At 36.0% G+C, this 22,953-nt stretch overlaps 1 protein-coding gene across 2 annotated transcripts in view; it reads right to left on the bottom strand.

The window, feature by feature from the left end:
• LOC135688086 (protein ELYS) overlaps window positions 1-22,355 on the bottom strand; it is a 33,970-nt gene extending 11,615 nt beyond the window's left edge. The window contains exons 1-29 of one of the 2 annotated variants that reach the window (XM_065204793.2): window positions 21,793-22,355; window positions 19,326-19,528; window positions 18,906-18,977; window positions 16,235-16,343; window positions 15,585-15,639; window positions 15,042-15,106; window positions 14,813-14,894; window positions 14,187-14,295; window positions 13,389-13,448; window positions 12,879-13,011; window positions 12,326-12,422; window positions 11,904-11,997; window positions 11,122-11,183; window positions 10,088-10,216; window positions 9,057-9,144; window positions 7,939-8,028; window positions 7,368-7,508; window positions 6,861-6,965; window positions 5,948-5,972; window positions 4,705-4,834; window positions 4,470-4,523; window positions 3,664-3,711; window positions 2,846-2,938; window positions 2,476-2,548; window positions 1,921-2,020; window positions 1,311-1,338; window positions 919-985; window positions 617-666; window positions 51-182 (exon numbers count right to left, since the gene is read on the bottom strand). In XM_065204793.2, coding sequence (XP_065060865.2) covers window positions 51-182; window positions 617-666; window positions 919-985; window positions 1,311-1,338; window positions 1,921-2,020; window positions 2,476-2,548; window positions 2,846-2,938; window positions 3,664-3,711; window positions 4,470-4,523; window positions 4,705-4,834; window positions 5,948-5,972; window positions 6,861-6,965; window positions 7,368-7,508; window positions 7,939-8,028; window positions 9,057-9,144; window positions 10,088-10,216; window positions 11,122-11,183; window positions 11,904-11,997; window positions 12,326-12,422; window positions 12,879-13,011; window positions 13,389-13,448; window positions 14,187-14,295; window positions 14,813-14,894; window positions 15,042-15,106; window positions 15,585-15,639; window positions 16,235-16,343; window positions 18,906-18,977; window positions 19,326-19,528; window positions 21,793-22,223 — 2,925 coding nt within the window. In that variant the 5' untranslated portion in view covers window positions 22,224-22,355. The remainder of the gene's footprint in view (window positions 1-50; window positions 183-616; window positions 667-918; window positions 986-1,310; window positions 1,339-1,920; window positions 2,021-2,475; window positions 2,549-2,845; window positions 2,939-3,663; window positions 3,712-4,469; window positions 4,524-4,704; window positions 4,835-5,947; window positions 5,973-6,860; window positions 6,966-7,367; window positions 7,509-7,938; window positions 8,029-9,056; window positions 9,145-10,087; window positions 10,217-11,121; window positions 11,184-11,903; window positions 11,998-12,325; window positions 12,423-12,878; window positions 13,012-13,388; window positions 13,449-14,186; window positions 14,296-14,812; window positions 14,895-15,041; window positions 15,107-15,584; window positions 15,640-16,234; window positions 16,344-18,905; window positions 18,978-19,325; window positions 19,529-21,792) is intronic. The other variant, XM_065204792.2, reaches the window with a different exon arrangement.
• Between the last annotated feature and the right edge of the window lie 598 nt (window positions 22,356-22,953).

Genomic DNA, 22,953 nt, shown 5'->3' with positions numbered 1-22,953 from the left:
ATAATATAAAAAACTTCTTAACGATTCATGATTATTCATTAACTGCAAACCTGTCGACTTTTCTCAAAATCCACCCCGAGTCGAATCGCCTCTGCATAGCGATGCCTTTTTATGCAAAACATTATCAAAAGTTCTTTTGAGATAGGATCTTCGTGTTCTTGCAAAAACTGACACAGCCACTCCTGAACAGAAGAAAAAAGACCCAAGAAATGAAAAAGAAGGTATGCTGACAAAAAACAAAACTGAAATTTATACACAAACATAAACATACCCTCCGGCACAGTTTGCATTGAATTCAAGTTGTCATATTAGATAGGTTTATATTGCAAAGTATCAAAACCGAACTAAAATACCCGAATAAAAACCTTAGAAAATTGCAAAAAGTTGAGCAGGAAAATTCATGTCCGGTTGCGGACAGAAATGCCATAAGACAGAAAAAAGCGTGATGGGCACTGATAGGTCCAAATATGGAGGAAACCAAATGCCCTAGTTAAACTCATCCAAAATCTAAATCCTTTTGCTTGGCATGCTCTATGTAATAACAATATGTTTGAGAATGCTAATTCAAGTCAAGAAAAGCTAAGAGCACTTCGGCTAATCGTAACATTAAATTTACCTCATCTTCTTCCGTTAAATGTAAATCAAACAGCTTTGCCATCGCACCATCTATTGAGTAACAATATAAATAATAAGAACCAGGAAGAAATTTCCAGACGCTTCAGAAGACCATCAAGCCAATCTCCAATCTCTAATTTATTTCTTGAATCTAAACTCGCTTAATCAAGAAAACTCTCCCTTTTAAGATTAGGTGCCGTAAATGAAGAAAATCGTTCTGTAATTTAACACAAATGGTTTTTCCAACTCTATTGAATAAATTGGATGAACTTTGAAAAGCGTATAATTAAACGAAGAACTTACTATGCATACACTCATCCAGTAAGTAATGAAATAACTCAAAACCAATTTCACTATCACGATATTTCCCCTGAAACACAAACAAAATCAGTAGTAAATAATTTACACGTTTTTTGTAAGATTCTGAAACGTTGACATGCAAGACTAATTTCAAGGTGAAGATAGGTATTGTTTATATTTATATAGATTTATATATTGTATTAATTATCATATTGCTGTCCAGAGTGCTCAACTTATCAGAGCAATTAGATAGACTAAAATGAACAGACTATTGTGACACAACTCTGAGTTTCATGTGTAAACAATCATCAGGTGGATACACTTGATGATTGTTTAAAGTAACTTTATGAAGAAACTTTATTGAAAATTTTTAACAACATGGTGGAAAAATTTACCTGCAGATTATAAGCTTCATAAATGGCACTGAAAAGTATAAAGAAAGATGTCAAAGATAACGAGAAAAAAGTTATAGGAAAACATAATATTTAATAACTCGCCTTTCTCCTTTATCCTTCTGCATTATCAACTTAATTGTTTGTGATTGTTCGAGTTTTCTTGGAATACAATGCCACAATCCTTTTCAAAGCGTTTATAAATTAATAAAAGCTCTGCATTAGAAGACATAAAAAGCTTTCGAATTTCGTGGCCGGAATTCTTCGATTTATTACACAGCTTTTACTCCACAAATTCAAAAAGGGGCTTTTGGATAAAACCGTTCTTTCCCTTGAAATCATAATGACATTATAATGAATAGAAATGCGGGAATAACCCTGTTGTTCAATCTCTCATCATATTCTGAAACTGGACTAGAAAAGGTTGGAAATATACCTGTTAATGCTTTGAATAAAATTTAAAAGGACTTTGTTATAAGACATGGAAAAAGGAATGTTTGTCTGAAAGGGATTTTTAAAAACTCATTTATCTGCAGCTGGAAGACAAATAAAGACACAGAAGTAATTTCCAAGCATTACGCATAAGGAGAAATAGAAGGCAAATGAAAAATACTTTTGTTCGACGAGAATTCTTATGCATAATTTCCAATCCATGTCCCCGGGAGAGAGCATTTCTTTGGCTTTGTAGATACTGCAGGCAAGAGATTTGTTGCCTATTAAAGAAAGATAAATTTCTTTGAGAATCTTTATTTGGGTACATAAACTGACACCATTTCAAGGACGTCATCTAGCAACAAGATGATAGTAGATTTGGTTGGAAGGGGCTGCGTCATTAATGGGGTATGCCGTGTCAGACTCAAATGAAAGAAGAAAATTTGGACGCCGAGGCGTGCCAAAAAGGCATATTACCAGTGAAAATAATAAGACAAAACATCCAGTATGAAAAACTATTAGTTGAAAAGGTCATATTCCTGAATGAATCTCAGCTCAATTTTAATCTAATATTTACCTCAACGTTTACGTTAATTTTCAACAACTTCATGGCTGGTCAAAAGTTACATATTATAGGGAATAAAAAGAAATTCAAAATGCAAAGACTCTTTTTAAGGAATCTACGACTTAGTCAACATGACCCCAAAACTGAGCAAAAATTTCAATTCTTACTCACCGTGGTGGTAAACAGCGTTCATAGCCATAGGTAATGATTCCGGCCCGAACTCAACCAATTTCTCAACACCACTCTGAAACACAAAGAAATATAAAATTAAACATAATATATGTGATATATAGAAAACAAGTTATATATGAATGATGATGATATAAGTCAACAACTGAATCACTAAAGAGTACTGGTATTCATCTCAGTAAGCATTATTTGAACTTAAAAATGCAGCACTTTTTGCTGCAAGTAAAGCTTTCTCTACAGCTCACGTTAAATCAAGCACGTATTATTAAACCGTTGTATTCTTATCCAGGTTTTGTCGCTATTTGATCGATTATATAAAGAGACAAGTATTTGTATTAAATTTCAAATTTACCTCAAGAAGTTTATGGTCAATTTCCCAAAATGCTTCGACGACCATTCTCTTTGTTTTGGGCATATCAAAGGAAAAAGATGCATTTTCGGCAAGCTGAAAAATAGAATTTCTTTTATCATAGCCAGCCCATTTATTCTTGAAGTTGTTCGTATCTTGGGCATTGCGAGCAACAACTTCGTGGTCGAAAACAGCGCTCAAAGTAATTTCCAAAAACATTTAATACAGCCATCGTCTCTTCAGATGTTCTTTAAAACATGAATTTATCAATATTCAAACAATTTATCCGGTTGTAAGTGACATGATACAAAGATAAGGTACTGTCTCATAACAGATGAAGAGGGAAATTTTCCGGTTGAAATTTTGATCTATTTGCCCTCCTCAACATTTTCCTTGTATCTTTTGAAATTTTTTTTCTTAGAAAGGCTATTTAAAGAAAAAATTTTAGTAGTTCTGCATGGGCATTCCTAAGATCTATTGCATCTTGAATAACCTTCCTCCGGCACACAGCTGTTGAAGCTTAATGTTTCCTGCAATCGATTCTTATCGTATAGGTAAAAAGTATTACGGTAGAGCAAAGCAAGCTACAGAATTTTCTTGGTAAGAATCTACATATACTAAGCATGGTTTGAGGCAGAATAAGCTTGGCGATCCTTATATTTTTTCTTGTACCACAAGGATCTGTCCTCGGGTTGACCACCAAACAAAGGCTGATAAAAGAGAAAGAGCCACCAAAACTAGGGTAAATTGAAGTGACGTTCTTAATCAACCACAAAAAGCAATGTATCGTCTTTATGGCCTATTTGTTACAAAATTCTTACCTTCTCTATACCAAGATAATCTTCTGCATCCAAAATCCAGTAGTACAGCTTGGTCGAGTTAAGGCTAAATCTAAACTAATTTAGTGGTCAGATTAACATGCATCAAACTTTCGAACATTAACAGTAAAATTTACAGTTGATTCAAGGCATAGGGTCGCACTGATAATGTAAAGGCAACAGACTGCTGTCTCGCTATATAAGGTATCAGTGTGAACGAACGTATAAGACAACGTTGCAGCATACAGAAAACCTTACGGAAACAATCCCAATTGCCAAATGTCTGCAATGAAATCAAGTGTTGATCAGATCATCTCTTTTGATAATTCTATCGTGACACACAAAATATCTAGTGCCCTGAGAGCCTCTGGAACAAGTATAATCAGAGGATTGAAATTTCTAGTTATAGCGCAAAAAACAATAGAAATCTCGACACCCCAAAATTTAAGCTGGAGAGTACAAAAAAAGGATTCCACTTCTCTGGGCTTGAAGCTTGGAACGAAATACCCATTATATGAGGGGATCTAAGGGACATGCCCCCGCTCAATCAATTCAAACGAAGATTAAAAGCTCAGTTGAAGAGCTCAGGATACCCGAATTAAAACACGACTCCCAGGAAGATCAGACGTCAAATTCAATTCACTCATATCATTAAATAATTTATTTAAATTTTTGTCTTCCATTATTAATATATTTAATTTGTCATAACTTGTACTCAGGTTTCTGATGGGATATCGTGTTGAAATAAGAATTTAATAAATAAAATAAATAAAAAGTGCACATTCGAAGAATGATCGACTGAAGGATACGAAATTCATTACATCATCTCTTGGGACGTCAAGGAGGAGACACTTGCACACAGTCTGTTGAAAAATAGGCCGGAATTTAAACATCTCTAATTTACACTCATTCTTCATCATTAATCAATTAATTATTTAATTTCTAGCAATTAAGTGAATATAGGATACCACGAAACAACTTAAGAAGAATAAAGGACGTAATATTAAGAAACGAAATCAGAAATAATGTAAAATTGGAACTTACGTTGGCCGAAGGAGGAGGATATTTTCCATCCCATCCAAAATCATCATCGCTATTGTTCTCTAAAATCTTTCGTTCGATTGCTTTGCAATAACCATGGACAAACAAATGGTTGTCGTCAATGTCATCGATACTAAAAGAGATGACCAAAATATTTATCAAAAGATATATTACAAACAATGAATAAAAAAGTTGTTAAGGTAAAAGAGCTGTGGGCAACAAAATACCGCATAGAGTTTTTGGCAGATATAACTTGGTCATTAAAATCTATACCAGGTACAAACAGGGGCGTCGAGAGTTGGGGGGTTAGGAGGGGCAAAAGGTCCGGGGCCCATGCTCCGATGGGGCCCGTAATAAAGTAACATGATCGATCTATTTACAATGCAAAAAAGCTACTATTTCAGCTACTTATACAGATTCGCCGCCTCTAAGTTTATCGCAGAGAAATTTCTACATGTCCTTGATTCATGGAAAGTGCTTTTGCACAAGAATCCTTAGAAACCTTTTCAACAATTGTACCTAAAAAGTGCATTTCTCTTGTTTTCTGGGAGACTGAAGGGCGTGGCCACAGGAAATTTTCTCACGGGGGTCCAGCTTTGTAAATCACTCCTGGGCCCGAGCTGCCTCTCGACGACGCTGGGTGCAAAAATATTTCAAGCAGTACTGGTCTCAGATTACGTAGCAGATGCCGTTGGTCATTGAATGCAGGAGTCAAATGCAACAGATCAGAGCCAATCAGGAAGGTCTTGACGTAACTCAAAACCTTGGTATGATATCAAAAGAGCGGGAGCATTGTATGTGCTTACAGTTGAAACCTCTATCGACATAAACAACACTTTCCATTAACATAAACAAAAACAAACAATTTGTCTCAAAATTTTATTCCAATGATCAAGTGTCCTTTTGAATAAAGAACAAATCATATAACGAACGGACAGAAACTCTGGCCTCATGCATCGTCACTGTATGGAGGTCCAACAAAGATGAAAACGTTCACCTTTATGTAAACTGGCAATCGCAGTCAGTTTAAGGGGATGATGCTCGGATAAAGGCAATCGAAATTTGGTCAATAAGAAATCTTTCCATCAGCAACATCGCCATCAAAAATATAAAAGTATGAATCGTTCGTTTTTCAGTCTAAGACGATTCCTCGACCTATTTCTAGCAATCAAGGAGGATCTTAAAACAGCCTAAATCACACTTTGTAATTTCCACAACAATGAAATGATTAAAACAAATTCGTTACCTTTTGAAATTGAGCTGCTTGCTCTCTATGAATAAAGAAAATATTAGCAAATGAAAGATATGAAATCCTATATATATACAATTATTTAAAGAAATAAAAATTGTTATTGAATCAAAGAAATGCGTTTACCACTAAAAGGCAGTAAGTCTCCATTTGATGTGAGAACATGGGCGTACTAAATAAACCTAACAAATGCCTACGAAGTTCGAAAAGAGTTGTCAAGTGATGATGTTACAAAAACTATTTTTAGAATTTTTGAAACTTGTTCCCATAACCTGAAAGAGCATCATGAAATACTACGAATTGTTAAAGGTACTACGAATTAGCTGAGATATGACCAGATGAGCACAAGCTCTGGCCCCATCAAACCTCTGTTATTTGGTCTCAGTTCATAACTTTATGAATTGAGCCAAAATAACAGTAATCCGTTAGCAAACTTCAAACTTTTATAGCTCATCCGATTTCTGACAAATTTAAATGATTTTGCAAAAGTGGGAGTATTTTATGGTGTTCTTTTATGATATGTGGTCAAAATTTGAAAATTCTATAATAAGTTTTTTATGACGTCACACTAATTATTTTATGATAGTCGTTCGTATCGGAGATGGTGGCGTACTTGATAAATCTTGATGGTGATACAGCGCTTATTCAAGTGTGTACCTTTTACAATAATAGCGTTAGTATAGGTGGAAGTATTCAAATGTATATTTTCGTTATTTCAGTTATTTTACAAAATATATCCCTTATTAGTTTCAAATGCTCTAGTTTCAAAACCACGTTAAAGGTAAAACAGGCCATGACTGTCAAATTTACCATGGTCACTTAATTTTAAAGCTGGAAAGTCGAATACTGTTGGAACTCAAACGATGGTTACAAGCGTGATTTGGAAGAAAAGGTGCAACTATTTATTTACCTTTTGATTCGGGCAATATTCCCGAGCGAAGGAAAAACATGATAGCTTCGGCGTAGCGATGAATGCATGTTGTGACAGTCAGCTTTACCGCGATACTCGCAGAACCTAAAAGACACAGTTACGTCACATCAGGGTCCATTGCAGTCACACAAAAATCTGTCAACATCTACAAATCAACATCATAAATTCTGCAAATTGCTAAAACGTTCATTGATATAGAACATTAGCAATTTTTTTACGTCAAAATGAAAATGAGAATAAAAAATAAAATCGTAAGAGCGAGGCGCAAAAAGACTTATAAACATTTAGATCTTAAATGTGTCTGGTTTTTACCCTGACTCATTGAACCAGAAATTGTTTGAATCGAACGTACAATGCATTGAAATAACTGTATTGAGAGCTACGGATTTCCCATGAGTCACCAGAAATTATAAACATCTGTAACAAGAAGGATTTCACTTTTGTCAATAATGTTGATACTTTCCAGAATAAACAAAGCCAACAAACCCTCATCAGTAATTTTCACAGGAGTTTCCCTCAGCGCCGTCAAGATCTGCACCAGTCTTTTGAGTTCATCTGTACAGTTGCTTAGCTGTTGAACGATTTCAGAATCCACTTTCGACTTTTCAGAATAAAACAGAGCAATATCTGTCGAAAATGGATAAAAACGTTAATATATTGGAGTTTTGAGAACAATGTTTACATTTTGAGAACAAGAGTCTAACGATTGAATTCTACTTATATAAAATGTAGGCCCATCGTCTAACAACTCGAAGGAAAGTATTCATCTTTCAAAACAATAAATACCCAATAGTTAGGCTGCCTTATGATTCGAATCTTTTCTACTTTAAACAAAATATAAATCCTTTCCCAACTATAACTGTTCTGGCCATCTTTCAAGACCTGTTTAGGCCATCCCCTCATTTCCACATCTCATCATCATAACATCGAAAATCTACCCGAATTTCACTTTCCCTTGAGTTCCCCAATTATCAGGCGCTGACTGTAGATGCATGAGAATTGCAAATAACCGAATTTCACAAAAATTTATAAAAATATGAAAGTAGAAAAGTCTCACAGTGTTCATCAAGAGTGCTTTTAGCCTTTATCACTCGTTTCCAAACCCATTGAAGCATTGACCTCAGGCAGCTTCCAGCATTCGTTATTTCTGTGGAGGAGCATTTTATATAAACAAATTAACGATGTTGAAAAGGCAAGTAGAAAATCTATTTTTCAGCATTTCCAATTAGAAGGAATTGCTTCGGAGAACAACAAACAAATTTTAGTTTATTTTATATTGTATTAGGTTTATTCTTCTTTTTTTATAAAATAATATGGATAGACGTTTATGTTAGAGATAGCCTAAACAAGCCCATCGCAGGCTTTTTAGGTGTGAACTGCCAAAAGACTTAAAAAACGTTATCTCCCGGTTTAACGAACTCCCGATATAACGAACTATTTGCTGGTTCCCTTCAGAATTCGTTATATCGGGATTCCACTGTATAATAATATGGATAGACGTTTTTTTAGGTGTAAAGCACAATACGATTTTAAGTTGCTATTCCAAGTTAAGTGCTTAATGCGATCAGCAGGCAACTGTAATAATAAAAATAGATGTGTTTTTAGAAACCCGTGCCTTGTTTTGTCGAGGGTACAGTGCATAATTTGCGTACACGTAGCGATTAAATATATTAAAATCGAAAGAAAAACCAAACTACGTTATTCATCTCTGCAAGCCTGTTTCGTGAGTCCTCAAGGGATGTTCCTTACACATACTTAATTATTACACTTAAATGCCGCATATCGCAATCAAAATTGTCATCTTTATCTGAACTGATTTGCAAAAACATCCCCCAGAACAATTTGGCACCCTAAGAAAGGGATATGTTGATTAAAAGCATAAAATGATCTTTTAGCTATGGATCCTAAACAAGTGTGAAATATGTTTGCGTGCATGGAACGTTTGTCGAGGATTTTCATGGACAATAAACTACAATTTTTGAGAATTTTATGACTAAAAAACATCAAAAAATGATGTTTTCTTGTTTTGTTTCAAACTCCATGAAAAGTGATGGCTAGAAAAGAGCCCAATATAACAAAATTATTTCCTTAAATCATTGGATTGATAAGAAATAATTAGTACTGACTATAATTATTAAGAAAGAAATGCTGGTTAAACTGATTAAGAATACTGACCTCCTCTGCTCCAGTCCCGCAGGCAACCCATTATGAAACTCATGACATTGTGCTCGATGGCAATAGACATCAGGCATTCGAATTTAACCTGTACGGGATAGACATTGTTTTAAAATTATGTCAAATTCTCGAACCTTCATCTTAAAAGCAAGTTCATTTATGAGTGGTTCTAATTTCACATTTTTCACAAGTGGAAAAATATTTCTTTGTTTGGGAACCCTTTGCCTACCCCCTCTCCCCTCTCCTCTTAAACATATGGACAAATTCTAATTTCCAAGTAGAAAAAATATCTGCATATGTTTCTGAAAAATTCACAGAAGCCGATACAATTTGCGCGCTCGTGAAAAATTGTCTACAACAACCTAGTAGAATCTTTTAAAATGAGTTTTTTTACAATCTAGGCTTAAATGAATGAACATCCCTGTAAATAACAAGATTTATATTTTCATACCGAAAAAATTTGAAAAACCTTTTAAAAAATCACCTTGAATGACGTTACTACTTCTCTTTAATTCAAAACATTCGCATCTATTGTGTTGCTGTTGTCAAATCTTTATACTCTAATTCCGAATTGGCCTATTTACCATGGTTCAGCACGGTTCACTTCAACCAATGAGTTGAAATTTATTTGACTGGCAAAGTTGGCCGCGGCAACATATGATCTTCGCATTTCCAATAAAAGTGAATTTTACCCACCCGCTACCCTTCAACAGTATCTACGAGTAGTATTGTCGACACAAAAATGAAATCAAGCCATCAAGGCAACAGGAAGATGAATCCATTAACTGGGCTAACTAACTATTTCTGACTATTTCTGACAGCGTTCAGCTTTTGGGCAACTGACAGCGCATACTATCTGTGACCGCTGGTCAAATATTTTCAAAGGTCCGTTATTGCGCAGTCAGAGTAATGGTCCGTTACTTTTAGTTTGAAATAAAAGAAAATTTAGCAAAATGTTTCATTTGGAAGAAAAGACGCATTAAAGTAATACAAAGTCAGGAAAAGGATATTTATTTTGACCAGTTCTGTACCTGTGGATCGTCAGATCTTGAAGGCAAATCGTTGATTTTTGAGATGAGACCAGTGGACCAACATAAACTTGTCAAATCATAATGCTCCGTAAATATGTCGCTGCCTTTAGAAACCAAATCTGCCAGGATCTTAAAATAAACAAACAATAGATGCTCAGATGTTGGTTTAGTAAAATTCCTCTAAATTCCAGATTAAAATTATCATAACATAATAGGCCATTTTATATATAACATGGTAACTTCCTCACACTATAGATGAACTGACGTAAACCACAAGTTCAAAATAATACGAAACTTCATAACAGAGAAAAATATACGTGAACATTCTGCGACAAGAGAAATAATAAGCTCAAGATGCAGCTGATAAAAGATTTACGGTATTACAACTGCTTGTGTGCACTTCCATTTAATGTCTAAGCAGCCTTTGTTTCATATAAAGACTATTCTTGAAAATAGGTTGATATTTCAGGCTCTTTTCTACAGCTGACGTAAGAGTTGCAACATTTCAAGGGACGACTCATATTAGCTGCTATGGCGCCAGATACCCTAAACATCAAGAAAGAATATCTTGTCCATGTACGCTAGCAAGGTAGTTTAGAATGGTTCTCGAGATTTACGAGAGAGCTATGGACTCCCCACTGTGTCGATCTTTCACTAGCCCGGTTTATCGACCGGAACACTGATAAACTTGTCCGTTTGTCAATGTACTTCATTTGCCTTCAGAATCAACAAAATCTTAAGAAATTGCAACACGTTTTCAACTACTTCATGTTACCCTGCTGTTTTTGTTGTCTTCTTACGCTACATAGTCAAACTTAGACACTTGACACTAACTCCATAATAAAAGAAGATAAACTGAAAATACAACGTATTTCTGATCACTTCTCTAATCCCTCTACCGATTCCTTTCTCACGCAAGCCTTCACGTTCTTGAACGCTATAAATACTAGCATACTTTGAATATCATAAAGTTGTTTTTTTGCCATTCAACGATAAATAATGCAAAAAAACAAAATAGGAAACTATAAATTCACCTGTCTTTGCAATCCAAGCATCTCCGTTTTTACAATCCCCCTCTCAGCAAGACAGGTACATTCTTTAAAGCAAAAAAATGTGTCAACTCAAATTTTAGGAATAAAATAAAACACATTATTCACACAAAAATACGACAATGACCCCAAAGGAGTAACCTGGACACAAACCTCGCACAATTTTCTTAGAGAAAAACAGTTTTCTAATATGGAAGTGTCAAGATGACGATGTAGGGCGGCCCCGGCTGTCTCACCCTTTAAAGGGCTTAGAGGGGTTCCTCGGCTTCCATTAGCGGCATTTAAGGGCAGTTGCCCCTCCCTCGACGACTTGAAGCAAGTATGGCACCCCTTTTTTGGAAATTGTGCGCCCCCTTTGAGGAATATGAATCAGGTGAAAAAGTATCTGAGACCGATAGGTCAATTTGCTTCAAGTATTACTTCAAAGTGATGTTGTTTATTCCGAAAATGGACCTGAAATTGCTCTATACACCGTTCTCTCGTCATCAATTTTTCAGCACCCCCACTACCAACTGCCCCTCCTTCAAGTTTGCGTGGGATCCGCCCCTGCTCGGCCTCCATTGGCGGCATTAAAGGCATAAGAGGCAAAAAGCACCCTTTCATAAAACGATGAAAGAAGATCTTACTCCCGAGAGCTATGAAGAAAATTTATTGGAGACATTAAAGCAATACAACGTTTGAAGTATGCTAAGTTCAGTCGAAATGCATAAATGTGTAAAAATGGTATGCGTCAAAACATTGCTAATGTCAATCAGCTAGTAACTTACTGAAAGCCAAAGATGACGGCCAAAAGTTTTGATCCAAAGATGGATAAATGGGACATTTGAAGGAGCTCAAATCTTTTGGATTTATGTAACAATCCTGAAAAACCAGACAATAGATTCAGTTAGTCAGTTGGTAAATCAAGGAAAGGCCAACGGTAGCAGGCTGCTCGAAGGACTTAATGGAATGCTTGCGACGAAAAGTGAAAAAAATGTAGAAAAGAGGGAACACAGCAACATGCCGAGAATTAATAGCAATAAACACAAGCAAACGAATAGTAGCTAAAACTTCTACGATTAGTCAGTTGCCTGGCAAAGTCAGTTAGTGCGAAAGTCAGAGATACTTTGAAAACAATTTTGTAGGGAGAAAACTAAGGGTAGCAAAACTGATTATGAAAAAACTCGAACAAAGATGTGGTTATACTTACAACAAGCATATCGGGACGAATCACCTCAGCAACTTCTTCTAGTAAATAGAACGCGAAAAAGGGACAAACAGGGTCCATTCTTCCGTACATCGCATCCCTTTGAAAAAAGAAAACATACAAAGATTGAATAAAATGCATATGTGCTTGAAGAATAATGTTGTACAATGATACATCCCAAAAAGCTGGTTTCAGTAAGTTAAAAATATTCATTGCAAGGCAGTTCTATCATTTTTATCAATTCAAATAATGACAAAATTGTTTGGCAAAGTAAAGACCATAGAAGATTTTGGATTCAAGTTGAGATTTAATAATTGTTAAAAATTTGGCTTGCATGCACATGAGAATCTTAGCCAGGGGCGAGTTTTCAGCTCTGTTGACTCCCAGTTCTGGAGCTCTGTGTCTCGGTGTTTTATGAGAACGATTCCATCAAAAACAGTCACCCTGCTTGAATGTTTTCATGCTAAAGCCTTTTAGACGATTCAAACATGAAGACATGCTTTTTAAAATAGATTTGTCAAAGAAATTACAAATTTCTACAAAATTGCATAACTACCTCACAGATTCAGGCATTTGGAGGTGATACCACTTGTTAATATCGAATAGGCCTAAATGATAGGAAGGGTGCGACTTGTCTTCGGGTGGGGATTCCCAGACGATGTATGACAGCGTCGTATCTAGATGCTGACCTGTTCAAAAGAACTGAGAGTTATAACTTCTTAAAGAGTTAATAACTTCTAAATGATATATACCATATTTTTTTATACGAAGGGAAATTTTCAGTAAACTATGTTTGTAATGTAAAGATACAAGAACAAAGACTTATAATTTCAGAGTTTTAGTGTTGATACTTATCAAACATCAGTATAAGTGAAGACATAGATAGGTTCATTACCAGCGGGTTAACAATAAATGAAAGCGAATTTCTTTATCAAATTTTCAGCAATCGTAAACAATCCTTAATTCCAAATTTCCGAGGATAGAGTTAATCTGGATGAATGCAAATTTATCAACGATAACATTTTTCATGAGCATTGAGCAATTCTGCCAGAAATTAAACCCTTACATTCACCCTCTGAAGCCCCTCCAGTGCTGTGATCAAGTCGATACTGCTTGGCATCTCTTGCTAAAATCAAAACATTGCGTCATTCAATAAGCGATTTTGAAGCAAAACTCTGAAGGCCAAAGTTTAAAAAATATATAATTCAAATGTACAAAAATCGATAGAAAATAGCCCCAACAAGGAACACCAACGCAATCATTGCTGAAATTTGAAGAAAGTTTTTTCCAAGATTGCTGACTAAGGAGCCACTATAACCAGCGGGGGCGCAAGCTACCAGACTCTGAGCGGGGCGGGACAGCGGCAAAATAAAAAAAATTGGCCCTAGTTCTTTTCCAGTTTAATTTAACTTTTAGGGAAAAGCAATAAATCATTTTCGGTTACGTGAAGCCTGTCCCATAATCATAGAATTACATCTCAAAGCATATGTTGCCAAAAAAATCATTCCTCCCCTAACCTTTTCTCGCCACATTTAGAGCAAACGCAAAATCGTTCCTGCCGAGAACTGGGTGGGAGGGGGAAGGTTGACGTGGCGCCGCTGTAACAACATCGACTGCTTGAGACAACGCTCACTGAATAGCAGCTCAGGAGCAGACAATTTGGTCCTCACCCACCCGGGACGACCGATTTTTGTTTGTGGGAGACCGTTTATCATTACACAAGGTAACCGCCGGGCAACCAAATTTTTACTGGAAATGTCCACCCCTGTCCCCAGAGTTCCCTTTTGGAAGACCACAGGCCATATTGCAGGCTACTAAAAGAGCTGCCGGTCTTCCACCTGGGACTACTTTCGTGGCTCCTTACCTAGATTTGAGCACGCTATGATTCTGCTGCCGATGGACCCCGAGTCAACCAAATGATTTGAATCCGATGTGAGCTGATGTTCGAAACGCTCGCAAACACCTTCAAGCTCCTATATAAAGAAGAGCAGATATCAATTTGTATGGTTAACCTGTAAAACATGTCTTTATATGTCTTTATATGGTTACAAACAGACATGCAGCTCTTCTTCTATTCAGCTATAATTTTAAATGTATAACGTTCTAAAGTTGCCAAAAAAGTACCATAATGGTTCAGAATGTTTTTTGTTCAGAGGTAAGCAAATTTGGAAAAGTCTCACAGCCAACTGTTAAAAAGCACCCTCCCTGAGGATCTTTATAAATCTAATGATTTTAATTTCAATCTTTAATGTCAAATGGACATTCCAGTTTATTTGGATACTATTGCATACGCTACTTTTATTGTGACTGAAAATATTTTTCACAATATTTTTGGATTAAGTAAGTGTGTATTTAATGTAGATGGTGGGCCTCTTGAAGATCAGCTTCTTTGCTCAAGGGCAACTGTTCTTAAAGAATTTGAAAATGAAATGAGAATGGCCTAAAAGTAAATGTAGCAATTGCCATTATGGGATTACCAAATATACATACCCTGTATATAAATCCTTGCTCAGGATCAATATCTTTGAATCCAAACACAAGCTGATATAATGTTAAAGTTGTTGGTAACAATCTATAGAAACAATGGAAAAGGTGAGTTGATTCATGATCCTGAAGAAACTATCTGTTACAGTTATGTTTTGATTATACTAGGAAATTGAAGTCAAAAGCATTCAAGAGCTGAAGGTCATTGCTATAAATTTTATTGCGATTGGCTTACGTGTTTGTTGAAGGGCTTCTGCCAACAAGAATGTAGCAGCAATGGCGGGGATCATTTTCAGGTTCCTAAAGGCAAAACAAAAGTTTGGCATAAGGTATTTTGGTATTTATAAGAGATCTTCAAAAGAATGAATAATTGATAATAGAAATAAACATGATGATGGATGCTGGGTGAGTCAAAAACACATAAAGAGAAAAATTAGCCTGTTTAAATAAAGTAAAGAATCATATGAATGCAAAAAATGATAAACCGTTCAATATGCTATATTTCCACTCAATGTTGTTTTCATTCTGCCTGTTCTGACAAATGAGAAATTCAGATTTCTGCTCTTTACACAAATATTTATATATGTATCTTAGATTAATCCATACATATATGGCAGGAGGGCCCTATGGGTGCTGCATTCACTGCAATTGAACAGATTTCAACCACAGTAACCAAAACATTGTTGGTTCATAAGGATATTATACCATTCATTTCAAAATATCCATAAAAGAGACTTTATTAACTTAAGCCAATATCATTTAAGAGCATAAATCTTACTTGAAAGACAAGGTGTGTGACATCTGCTGCAGAAGGGTTATATGGACTGCTGTAGCTGTAAATGTATGAGAAGTGAAGTTAGAACACAAATCAATGAATAACTAATAGAGAAATAAGTAAGCAAATAAATTACACTTGGATGTGTAAGGCAGAATGATTCTAGGTTGTACAACTGAGCTTTACACCTGATGCAATCATCAAGAGAGTGTAAGCATAACAATTATAATTAAAAAATACTCTAGATTAGCAAAACAACATTTTCAACAACTATAGATTTCTGCAAAGAGAAGTCAAAACTTGAAGAACAAAGACATACATGTGATACTTTAGATCATAAAATTTATATAATTGAGCAAGCAAGTGAACAAGTGTCAAAAATCATACTACCATTGACAACATGCAGGAAAATAAAATCATTTATATTTCAAAATCTATAATTTTTGTGTCCAGCAGAAAAATGCGTGTTAAGTATTCCAATTGCAAACAAACAACAATAGCCTCCACTCTGTTGTTGTCATACCAAATGAAATGGTCCCTGAAGAGAGCCACCACAAACAACCAGTTGATTACTAATGCACACTGAACTCAAATATTTGGAAAGAAGATCAACATTTGGGAGGACAGAGGATAAATGCTACAATATAGCTTACATTGGCTGTAGGGACTGGAGATTCCAAATCTGAAAACATCCAAAGTTGAACCCAACAACTAGCAGTGTTGCTTGCCTTAATACCAGCAAGGAGGTCACAGCAACATCACCTTGAAGAAAAATGAAATACAGCCGTCAAAAGAATGTATTTACAAAACATATTGATCCTAAATGTAAAATTTGTGTAAAAAACAACAAAAGAAGTAGTCTACATACTTTAACCCATTCAGTCCCGTTGACGCCAAATGGCATCAAAGAGTTTTTGGCTCATCTCCCCAAAAACGTCAAATGACGTCTCATGCCTTTTTGCACATTTCCCCACGGACGTCATTTGACGGTTTGACTTCTTGTTGCTCATTGGCTCATTTAAACTACTTGGATTGTTCAGTAACATAAAGAAAACAATAGAGAAATAAATTTACTTTGTTTTTATGCAAAAATATGGGTTTGGTCCCGTAGTGAAATCGTGAGAAAAACCGTTACGAATTTCAGTTGTTTAACTTTGTCAACAATGGATAGCCTAGTTCGCGACATCTTTGGAAGCAGTGACGAAGAGGAGGATTTTTTTTGGATTTGCTGATGAAGAGCTTGGGGAACTTTCTGACATCGATGTTTCTCAAATATCAGAGAGTAACGGACATTTTTCCAGTGACCTTTCGAAGGTTGTCATAAGAAGCTTTTGCGGGAAGGAACCTGTAGGCCCAACAAATGTTCTTGGCCGTGAAAAAACAGAAATAGATTTTTTAAATCTGTTTTTTCCTATGCAGATTTTTGAAATTCTTGCCACACAAGCAAATTTGAAATTCTTGCCACACAAACAAATCTATACGCAAGACAGAAGAATTCCCTGCAACCAGACCCGCTTTGGACAGAAACAAATTCGGCTGAACTAAAAACCTACTTCGGCATGCGTTTGTTCATGGCCATCATCAACATGCCAGAAATGAAGATGTACTGGTCCGAAGATGCCGTTTTTGGAGGATCTTTCTTAAAAAAAATAATGGCAAGGAACAGGTTCGACAAAATAACACAGTACCTGCATGCAAATGATAGAACAAAGATGCCAGGTAAAGAAGACGAGAACTATGACAAACTCTATCTGGTTAGGCCTATTTTGGAAATTGTGAGGGGCAACTGTTTAAAAAACTACAACCCGCACATGGAATGTGCTGTCGATGAAGCCATGGTTGCATTCAGAGGAAGGCTTGATTTCCGACAGTATTTGCCGTCAAAACCGACCAAATATGGGATCAAAATTTGGATGCGGGCAGATTCCCACAACGGCTATTGTAACGATTTTAGCGTTTACTTGGGGAAGCCTAAAGATGGTACTCGTCAGGTAGGCCTTGGTAGAAAGGTAGTTGAAGACCTAACAGAGCCACTGTATGGTACGAACAGTCACATCTACTGGGATAATTACTTCTGCAGTCCTGCACTTTGCAAGTCTTTGCTTGAGAAAGGCTTGTATTGCTGCGGAACTGTCAGATCAAATGTAAAGGGGCTCCCTTTCGATCTTGACTCGAAGAAAAAGGTGAACAACCTCATAAAGGATGGCGGAGATTCCAAGCAATTCCAAAATGATGGGATTCTTGTTTCTGCTTGGCGCGAGAAGAAGGGGCGCAAGCCAGTTCTGGTTGTATCAACAAATACCGATTCAAGCGAAGGCCCAACTACTATCAATCGGCGTCAAAAAGATGGGACCATGAAGGAAGTTCCTTGCGTTTGGCCAATTGTCAAATACAACAACTTCATGAATGCCGTTGACCACAGCGATCAGCTTCGCACACTATATCCTACAGCCCGCTCAACGAAGCGCTGGTGGCTTTATATTATGTGGTTTCTGTATGATATTAGCCTGGCAAATGCTTTCATTTGTTTTAAGGAATCAGAAAACCACAAAAAGATCAACTCAAGAGGCATTGCCGTAGCCCCAAGTGTCTTGTCGTTCAAGAAGGCAATTGCAAAGTACCTCCTTGAAGGCCAAAACTATCGCAAGCGAAAGGCCTCCAAGGGAGGACTTTCTGATCATGGACACTGGCCAAAAAAAGTGAAGACTGCCAGAAGATGCAAAAACTGCATTGCTGAGAAGAAACGGGCTGAATCAAGGATCGTTTGCGACGGGTGCAGCAACGATGATTCTGTCCATCTTTGCATTGACTGTTTTAGGCCTTTCCACGAAAAGAACAATTAATTTTTTAACCTTTTTAACAATTTTCTAACCACCATAGTGTTTTACTTAAGTAATTTAACTCTTTTGCATTGTTTCTTCTCTTGTATGTTTTTTAAAAGACCCAATAGTTTTTGAAATACATGCATTTTTCTCAAGTTACCTCAGTTTTTAAATTTTTTGCCATATTGTCTGGGGAGAAGAGCCAAAATCACGAAAATGAGGCTAGGGGTAAGTGCATGAGAAAGCAAAAATGTCTGGGACTGAATGGGCTAAACATGTCATACTCCTACATACATACTCCAGTGATGAGGGTGCTTAGTCCAAAGATTCAACAAGTAAGATTAATTTTCTGAGAAAAATTGGTCTAGGATCATCACATTCAACTTGATTGACACAATGTGGCCCAAAGTGAGATGTCAGGTTGTTTGGTTTGAAAAATGATATGTTTCTGGTAACACATGAAATCAAAACAATCCATAATTATTCATATGGCTGTGCATACCTCTTCGAAGAACCCTCAGTGGTTTCCCCTTATGGTCCAAGTATCTGAAACTACCATCGCTCCAAAAATTTACTAGAAAGATGAAACAAACCACATTATATACATTATATAAACAAGAAAGTTATAAAGTTGATAAAGTTTAGCAACAAATAGCTGGACAGCAGGTGACATAAAGCATGATGAATCATTTTGACAATCAGTGACTGCCATTGCAACTAGCATTTAAAACATGGAAAAAATAACCTCTTCTTTGCTATCGATTCTCCACAAAGAAAGAAAATAAAACAATAGAATGCATTTGAAAATAAGGATGTTTTACACTGGGCCTTTTGTCAAGTGAGGCAATTATTCTAGAAAGAAGTACAATAAATGGATAGCTTGACACAGAACATAAAATAGAGACAGCAGTCATGAACATACTTGATAAATCAATGCAGTAGTTTGTAGATGATTTCAGTTCCAAGTCCTTGGTCTTTAGAATCTCTTTTAATTTTATGTATTCCACATCAGCAGGAAGACTTAAATCATTTCTATGATCATAAGATTTCATTTTCCCAATTCTTATAATTAAAACCTGGCCTCCTTGGCAGCCAACAATTACAATTCCCTTTGAATGTTCATTGCTGTAAAAAAAAGTTGATTGTGTTACTCGCCAAAATTTAATCAATACACTTATCATATATAGTATAGGTATTTATATTGATCTGTAAGCATCCTCTATTTTGAGGTTCCTAAATGTTTTTAAAAAAGTGCACCTAAATGATTTTAAAAAAGTGCAATTCCTTGACATCTGACTTACAAAGAGCACAGTTACTACTGGTATTAACATTTAGGATAGATATTGCTGAATATTTTCAACCAATAAGATTAAGAGCTGCAAACAAGTATCTAGCTGTTTGAGAAATAAGAGTGTGAGTTATTTAACAATAACAGCAAAAATCTGCCAAATCTTCTGCATATATTTTACAAAACTCAGCAGTCAGGAGGAAAGTACAGCTCATCTTTAACAAAGCTTGATTTATGTTAGCAACTACATAAAATGTTAGTTAAATATCGGGAAAATATACTTTCACAGCTTTAAACAAACAGGTGGATTTCCCTTGACCAGAAATTGATAAAATGTAGAAATCATGTGCCTGTATGTCAACAAATTTGCACATTTTGAGATCTTAATTTTCCAAGAAAAAATTAGGGAATAACATTTACATAAATGGAAGACTGGCAAGTACCTTGGGAGAACACTCAAGATCAAAACAATATTAGGAGCTTGATGTTCTTGGCATAGAATATTTTTCTGTTATCTTCAGGTGAGCATGTAACTCAAGTTTAAATTGTTTGATTTGAACAGGTAATATTTGTAAGATTTCATTTCTTTAGTGAAAAGACATATTCATCACGCAACCGCACTTATTTTTATCACACTTTCTTGTCTCTTTTTCTATCCATGTTGTACATTTAAAATTTAATTTCATAGCCCAATAACAATTTCTTGGTCTTCTGTTTAGCAGTTACATCTTTTATATGAGTCTAGGTGTTCTTATCAGGATATCCAAGCATAAATTTTATTTTGATTGGCTATATGAATTCAAAATATTTTGGGGGTGTTGAGAATACAATCTTTAGCTTCGTAATGAACAAAACAATGAAACATTATAATTCTTTTCACACAAAGTGCGAACATGCATTTGTTTATATTACACAATAGATTTCTTAACAAAGACTTGTTTACGTACATTCGCACGTTTTGCTGTTGGTAGTTAGTTGAGTTATAAAACAGAAAATTTTATATTATGATATGGAACTCATTACTAAACGTCTTCTATTGGAATGATCTCAGGGCAACAATTCTTAACAGGGGGATCTGCTATAAACACAGCAGTCAGGACATTTTCAGCTGCCAATCATCCAATTTGCTGAGCATGGTAATAACACACCCAACAAAGATGTAGACATGTAAATGTTAATGGGGCACCTAAAGACCAAGTTGAAAAACATGTATGATTTGATAATTTTGGAAAATGGCACAGCAGTGCCACAGATAGCACTTTCTGTGATTGTTTATAACTTTTAATTCTGATTTTTACATCACAAGTTTTGAAGACCACTCTTTGCACACTGCATTGGCTTAGCTGGGTTTCATAAGTTGCATGGGGTTGCTTTGAAAGGCTCCAAAATTATATCAATCCCATTACCTTACTTGTAAACAACTTGCCTGTGTCTCCTCATACTGTTTTTGGGGTTTTTATTGCATACGAACCTCGGTATACACCTGGCCTAGCCTTGGTTTCAAGAATGACTTTCATATATACATGACTTTAGTTTTTATATACATGAATTGATTGATATTGTGAGACAGGTGCGAGTGCAAGAAATCCAGCATAGCTACATGCATTCACAAGCTTTCAAGCCTGGCTGAAAACTACATAAGATCCAGTGCAGTAAGCGCACCAAGATCTTGTCAAAATCATCTATACTTTGCAAATTGGTCAACCGGTCTGTAGAGTATGGCACTTTTCAACGAGATCTCCGGTGTGCATGAGCAAAAAGCCTGGCGTGCCGATGTGCACCACAAAAAATTTCTGATGTGCTGGTGTGCACCGACTATGTATGAATGTGTGTGAAGTACACTGTTGAAGATAGCGCAAGTTTTTATTTGTATATTTGTCAAGTATTACTTGACTTGTTTTTATCAGCTGACATTTTCTATGGGACCACACACAGCCACACCCAAAAATACCCGGCGTGCAACAAGTTTTGCACAAAAATATATCCGGTGTGCACATGCCATACTCTGCAGACTGGCTGGTCCATTCATGAATAAATGCCTTTCATATCATATCAAAAAATCTAGCAATAAACTGATGCTACAAAGGTACAATTCCTTCACCTTAAATTTGATATTTTTGAGTCCATATCCGTAACATTTCCAATGGCAGTAATAGCAGTAACAGCTTGGGGTAGCCAGATTGCCCGTACAACCTTTGCTAGCGCCAAATCAAACACACACAATAAACCGTTTCTCTTCCATCCAATGACCTCGAGTCCTAGCAACAGTTTTCTTGAGTTTTCCATGAAATACTCAACTAAACAGTTAATTTTAATATTATCACGTACTGCTCCTAAGTTACAGGCCGATCTTCGACTTCCATCGCAGGTATTAACAATTTCTAAACATGTGCCTCGTGCAAGATATGCCAAGTCACCATCACAACTAATACTTCCAACAAGACTACCAGTATCTGATCGCTCAAGATTTTCCTGAGTATTGTACGGAAATGGTTGCAGATCTGAAGTACGGTTTACTCCTAACTTTCTCATCTTGACTTCAACAGTCTTCAGCACTTATTAATTGCATTTGATTCTTCGAGACATGTCACATTTCATAAAAGTAGGCCTAAGAAGAGCGCGCGAAAACGGTTTGGGCACTGGAGTGACTGAGATCGAGGTAGTCTCCTTTCCAGATACAATCAAAAGTAATCCAGAATCAAAAGTAAAATCGAGATATAGCAAGAATCCTGAAGGATAAATTACTCTATAAAAATCGCATACATCTATAGTAAAAATCTCACGTATTACATTAAAATCTCTAGAAATCTTTTGTTTTGTGGAAATCTTGCACGAAATTTTCTAAAGAATGATCTGTCCCTCAAAGAATCCAGTCTCCCTACTTTACCTACGTATAATAAAATAGTCCCTAATACTAAAATCTACCCAATTATTGGATAAACTAACCAAACAATATGTTACAACGAAGGAGAAATAAAAGGCGCAAGCTCAAAGGGTATGTTTGTGTGTTTAGGATAGGAGTGCTCAAGGGACATTTCACTACCTGAAATAGCGTACGAGATTTTTGGGATTTCTAAAATTCCTAAAACCCTTATTGCCATTTTCGGATTTTTGATCAGATTTGATAGGGACTTCTAGACTTCCCAGGGATTTCTAAAGATTTCCCGAGATTTTTCATGGACGTTAAACATTCTTAAATGCCATTAAAAATGTCTTTATGTAAATTTACCGGTAATCTTTTTTATTTAAGACATCGAAACCG

The sequence above is a fragment of the Rhopilema esculentum genome, chromosome 19 (genome assembly GCF_057945365.1).
Source record: "Rhopilema esculentum isolate cy_ngs chromosome 19, ASM5794536v1, whole genome shotgun sequence".
Classification (NCBI taxonomy): Eukaryota; Metazoa; Cnidaria; class Scyphozoa; order Rhizostomeae; family Rhizostomatidae; genus Rhopilema; species Rhopilema esculentum.
This window is presented reverse-complemented; position numbering and strand designations above follow the sequence as displayed.